The sequence below is a fragment of the Euprymna scolopes genome, chromosome 11 (genome assembly GCF_053919585.1).
Source record: "Euprymna scolopes isolate OS-2025 chromosome 11, ASM5391958v1, whole genome shotgun sequence".
Lineage (NCBI taxonomy): Eukaryota > Metazoa > Mollusca > Cephalopoda > Sepiida > Sepiolidae > Euprymna > Euprymna scolopes.
In genome coordinates this window covers 5196818-5202817 of record NC_136492.1, presented here as the reverse complement: position 1 = coordinate 5202817, position 6000 = coordinate 5196818, and the positions used below count along the sequence as shown (strand labels likewise).

At 30.3% G+C, this 6000-nt stretch overlaps 1 protein-coding gene across 13 annotated transcripts in view; it reads right to left on the bottom strand.

Annotated features, from left to right (window-relative positions):
- Positions 1 to 3250: 3250 nt before the first annotated feature.
- Positions 3251 to 6000, bottom strand: part of LOC145287750 (monocarboxylate transporter 12-like) — a 474029-nt gene continuing 471279 nt past the window's right edge. For all 13 annotated transcript variants that reach the window (XM_080135519.1, XM_080135525.1, XM_080135517.1 and 10 more), the window contains one exon: positions 3251 to 3444. In XM_080135519.1, the coding sequence (XP_079991645.1) occupies positions 3343 to 3444 (102 nt within the window). In that variant the 3' untranslated portion in view covers positions 3251 to 3342. The remainder of the gene's footprint in view (positions 3445 to 6000) is intronic.

The window sequence follows — 6000 nt, the reverse complement described above, 5'->3', positions numbered from 1 at the left end:
TTAACCTTTCTTATAGGATTCCTGGAATAAGGTTTTTTTTTTTTTTTTTTTGAAAGGCATGCATAAAAAGAGCAGTAATACATTGTATCACTTGTAATATGCAAATATAGCAGTAATAAAGTTGCCGATTTAAAATTTGTGCTAATGGTAGATGTGGGGGAGGGGAATTAGAGCTTCTTGATGCCAATGATGATAAAAAAAAAAAAAAAAAAAAAAAAAAAAAAAATGCAAGATTAATAAATCGAACCAACTTCCGACCATGTTTTTTTGACAGGCGGCAGACATTTACATTGGCTGCAAGAGTAACTTACCATCATTTAGAGATTTAAAATCAGGAAGGGCACTGTATACCTTAGAAAATGGCTACGTGGTGATCTCATTTTGGCTTGCAATTTCCTCAACGATCATTATGATATATACCTTAGGATCTATTATTCACTCCTGCACCTGAAAGAGATCTATGCGGACACAAGAACCCATTTCACTGCCGATTTTGATTAAACCAAAAGGAGGGTCGCTTTCTCAATTAGGATCTCTGGCCCTTGGAATAGATTTCCAAGTGATGCAATAAATGCACTAAGAATGCAACAATTCAAGGTGAATTTTGACAGGTTCTATGCTTCTGTGTCCTCTTGTGTAAATTCCTACCACACTTTCCTGACATGGCAATCGAAGCATGTTGTGTCAAATAAATTGAGGAAAAAACAATAAAAAGGAAATTTTTGGTCTCAAAATAGTGTTTGTTTACTTTCGTATATCAGCTATCATACATAGATGGTTAAGCCAACTCATCCTTTGATCCGGAGAGCTTCATTATTAGAGCTGGATATTTCATCTGAAATAGTTTAGTCTTAAGAGAAAAAAAATTGGGGGCATTTTTTTTTTTTTTTTTTTTTTTCTAAAATGGAGGAGAATTGAAAGATTGGGTTACTTGGAATTTGAATCTGCATCCACCATTCATAAAGAGGGTGCTTAGTTGAAGAAGAATCAGCTTTTACACGTGGCATTTAAAAAAAAATAAAAAAAGTTACTAGTGCACTTTAGCAAAGCGGCAGTATTTTTGTTTTCTTTTTCACAAGAGTTATACTAGAAAAAAAAAAAAAAAAAAGAGACAATCCAAAATTCAATGATTTAAAAAAATTTTTTTTTAAATTTATAATTTAACTTTGTTCAGATAAAGTTACCGAAAAAAAAAAAAAAAAAAAAAAAAGCACAAAAATGTCAAAATATTCTAATACGACTGTTGCATTTTATATTTGAACTAGCAGGGTGACCCAACATTGCCCGGGATTGTGTGATGATTAATGAATGTTTCATGCTCCCATATTTTTATTGTCATTGAAATCAATGAAATCGTTCGTTTTTCAATCGAGTCAATTGATTATTTGCTCTGATTGGGGGCTCATCACAATGCCCATGAAGGAAGCTTCACTTGCTTCCTTGCAGTAACTTAGTTCACAATACATTGTATTCTACATTGCACTGTAGAGAACCTTTTATTAATTTTATAAAATTATTTTTATATATAATGACTGACACTAAAGTTTAAAATGTAAAAGTCAAGTATCTGGCTTCAATTGTGCTCTAAAAAGAAACATTCATTTCGAATGCGCCCCTGTCATATCAAAGAACCTACTGTGGATTTTATATGTCAGGCCTTTTGGCTTGTGTGCTAATAAAACTTCTCAAATGCACTTGTGATGTTAGGCTATGTAAGGTGTTAACTTTGGTCAAAATCGCCTGTTCCTTTTTTCATCGGATTATTTTGATTATCGATACTTATCGAAAACATTCTGACACAAAGAACATCTAAGAATACTGCCAGGCACATATAATACTTTCATGTGAAATTTCATAAAAATTGACCCAGCCGTTTTAGAGTCCATAGGGAATGAATTCACAAAGTTCTTTTTACATAATAGTATAATTTTTTTCTTAAAGTTATATAAAAAAATACATTCATTTTTATAATATTCTAAACTGAATGTTATATTTAATTTGCGTTTTATAATTATTTCGAAACATAGAATGCTATATTTTATTTGTTAAATAGAAAAAATTAAAATATTGTTCCTTTTTACTTGTCTCTCAACAAGGGTAGGATGTGGGGAAAATTCAGCTTCCCAAAAAAGAGGCATTCTGGATAGGAAGAAAAATAAAAATTGTCTCGGTCTAGAAAGATTTATTCTCCACTGATCGAGTTCAGAAAAGGTGAAGTACAGTATCAGAACAGATACTACACTTTGTTTCTAGCCAAAAGGCCAAGAACAAGAAAAATTTTAATTCACTAAGTTTCGGTAAATAATGTTTCCTGTTATGTTTGTTTTTACTGGATTTATTTTGACTTGCAATAAAATTTTGGTTTTAAAAATTATTAAATTCTGAATTGTCTCCTCTTTTCCCTAGTATAACTCTTTGAAAAATGGAAAAAAAAAAAAAAAAAAAAAAAAGGTACTTCTGATTAGCTAAAGTACACTAGTGGCAAAAAAAATAAAAATGTTAGTAGCTAGACTTCATAGATAGATCCATAAAGATGAAAAGTTGTACACCTGTATATTGGCTGTAAGAAAGAGAAGAACTTTTAAAAGTAAGACATTTGTGTTGGGTGTGTATGATTGTGTGTGGTGACAAGAAAAAAAAAAATACAAAAAACCCAAAAAAACCCAGCTGTATATTAAAAAACAGCTGGAAAATCTGCAGGCAGCATTTTGTTTTCTTTTAGGACTTTTCCTCGTAATATTTTTAAAAATATTTTTTTTAAATATTTTTATATAAAAAAAAAAAAAAAAAATTTCTCAAATTTTTTTTTTTTTTTTTATAATTATTTAAAATTCTTTTTTTTTTTTTTTTTGACAGATTCAAAGTTTCTTTCAATGTCGTTCAGTGCTGCCTTCACATGGTTGAAACACCAAATAATGTCCGACAGCGGCAGATACGGTAGAGAATCTGATGCAAATGCCCAAGTTGACCGTCTCTTGCCATAAGCAACACCCTCCCTATTTTGAAAAAAAAAAAAAAAAAAAAAAAAAAAAAAAAGACACACACACACACACACAAAACAAAAAAAAAAAAGAACAAACTTGTCAACAAGTCTGAGTTCATTGCGCTTGAACCAAATGATTTTCATCCATTAGAAAAAAAAAAAAAAATTTTTTTGTGTTATCCCACCCATCCCGATTCTCTTTTATCATGATGTCAGCCATCTTGAAAAAGCTAGTCATAGTTTGACAAAAAAAGAACAAATAACTTCTTGGAAGCTCCACTGTACAAGTTTTTTTTTTTGTTTTAATGTTGAAAAAAAAAAAAAAAAAAATCCCCCCCTTTCTTTTGAAATATTTATTATTATACACAAACTCTGGTCTGGTCCGTAATCGAGGAAGTCTTTCTTGCACAATAAATTCCTGTTGTGGTGATGTGAGTTAAACACTTGTCACGACCGCCTCTCTGAAAAAAGAGAAAAAAAATAAGATTAATGGAAATATATATATAACTAGATATTTTAATCTGTTAAAAACGGCCAAAATTTATAGCCTGTTGACTTAAAATGGGTACTTAATGCGAGATTGATAGTTGAACACGATTAAATTTGTGCTCATTTTTACATTAAATATTAAACTATATTAATCCCTGAATCAAACAGATATTATAGTACTTATGTCACTGCATCTTATCACAGAAAAGGTCCATACAAAATTTTAGCCCGATTGGTCCAGTAGTTTCTGAGAAAAAGTGGAAGGAACAAACAGCCAAATGAGTGTTTTTTTGTGAAAGTTTAGCAAGGGGGGGGGGGTATGTGTGAAGCTCTGATGAGCACTTGCCATGAAAATAATAAAATTAAAGTGGAAAATTTTTTTTTTTCTTAACCAGTTAATTAGATCACATAAATATAAATACCATTAAATAATACAATTAAAAAAATGCGTCCATTATTTTTATTGGTCATTCTGCTATTCTGCTGATAAAAAATAAGAAACTAAAGGTGAACGATTGTGAATTATCCAATTTGCATTCCATCCAAATTCTTCTTCCATACCATAAATATGAATGAAAATTCATTTACCCCCCCCCCAAAAAAAACCGAATGTTCAATTGTACAATTTTTTTTTCTTTCTTTTTCTAAACTTGATTACAGTTGCAGCAGAATTGGAAAACAATTGTCTTGATTACATCAACAACGATTTGCCTTTAGTTGCAAGAAACGTTCCCAGACTCAAACAAGCCATTAACATCCCATAATAGTTTTGATTAGCAAGGAAACAACCTACAAAGCAATGAGAGTTATTTGGGTTGAAGTTCAATTTAGGTAATTGTCCTGTGCCGAAATAGTTTTGTATTATTTCGACAAATCAGTTGTTAGGGAAGTGGCTTTGTAGATTAGAGGTCTCAAGTTCTTTCCACCAAGCTTAACCAACAGTCCATAAAAACAAACTCTAAAAACAAATATATATATGTTATTTTATTTGTTTTTGTGATACGTTTTGAATGAATTTAATTATTTAGATGAAAGTGCATTTTTACCTAAATGCGAGTTGGGAATAATTTTCCCTTTGACCAATTTGGTACCCCCAAATGGGGAGTGGCATATATAGTGTTTATAAAATATAATTATCCGCTGACACTTGTTTCATCTACGGCTCATCAGAGTGGCTGAATCTAGCGAGATTCGAAATCGGGACCTCATGGTAAGAAGCCTAAACTCTTACTACTGGTCCCATCTCGCTCGACTGTTTGGATATATCACAATTTACATAGACGTTATTTCATATATATATATATACCCCCCCCCCATTATTAATATTTTTTAACCAAAATTTTAATACATTAAAATTCCGATAACGTTCATATACCAATAAAATTAAAGTCAAAATTAATTGATTCATGATTTTCAGTTTTCATAATCGAACATGCATATAATATTTTCATAAAAATCAAGACAACAAAATATAACATGTGATCATCATATTGTGCATTTTCTTATGCATTACAATTGTTTCATAATCATTTGGACAATTTTAAATATTATATCATTTAAAAATATTCCAAAATAGCTACTCTTCAGAGGGCAAAATACACCAGTTATACATATACGAATACATTCATAATCTGTATTTTAAGAGATCAAGCAGTTGGACCTATCTCCACACTACTCATATTTTCTTTCTTTTTTTTTTTTTTTAATTTTTTTTTTTTTAAATTTTTTATTTATTTATTTTTTTTTTTTTTTTGATAGCCTTTGAATTTAGTAATCGTTCCATTTTTGTATTTCTACCTTTTAACTGATATTTCAACCAATTACTTTTATTTTAATATTAATTTAATCTTTTGTGTGTTTTTTTTTTATTTTGATAATTATTTTTCTTCCCCAGTTTATTAATTTGATTGATTTATCTCCCAAATATTAATCTACATCTTCAAATTCTAGTTTCTATTTAGATTGCGGGGTTTGTATTACTGTACACATAGATTCGAAAAAGTTGTCAAAAAACAAATATATAACAAATAAATATTATCAAAGGCAAGATAAGTTACTTTTCTACCTAACTGAATACATTTTTTTGCTTTTATTCAATGTAACATGTTTATTCAGCTCGAAAAACATGCAGTGTTTACCGATGTATTGGAAAATTCAAAATGGCGCCCGACACTCTCTTTAACATGATAAGTTTGGGAAAAGGTGTTTGAGCCGAGATCGAAACCAAAACCTAAAGACAGTGAGTCAAGTACAGTACGATAACCATTAGACCAGCTTGACATGAGCCTTTAAAGTGTTTTCAAACCTACTTATTTCTAACATAATCTGTTATGTAAAAGATTCACTCATGCACATTCGTGAAACAGTTGACAAACATAAAAATCCAATGACTCCCCCCACCCCACGTACCAATTTTGTAATTTTTAGCCCTTAGCAGCCCTTTATTCCTGGATGAAAACTGATTAAAAAGTTTTCCACATGGCTGAATACCCTATATACCAAATTTCAAGTTTGTAGATCAAAAATTC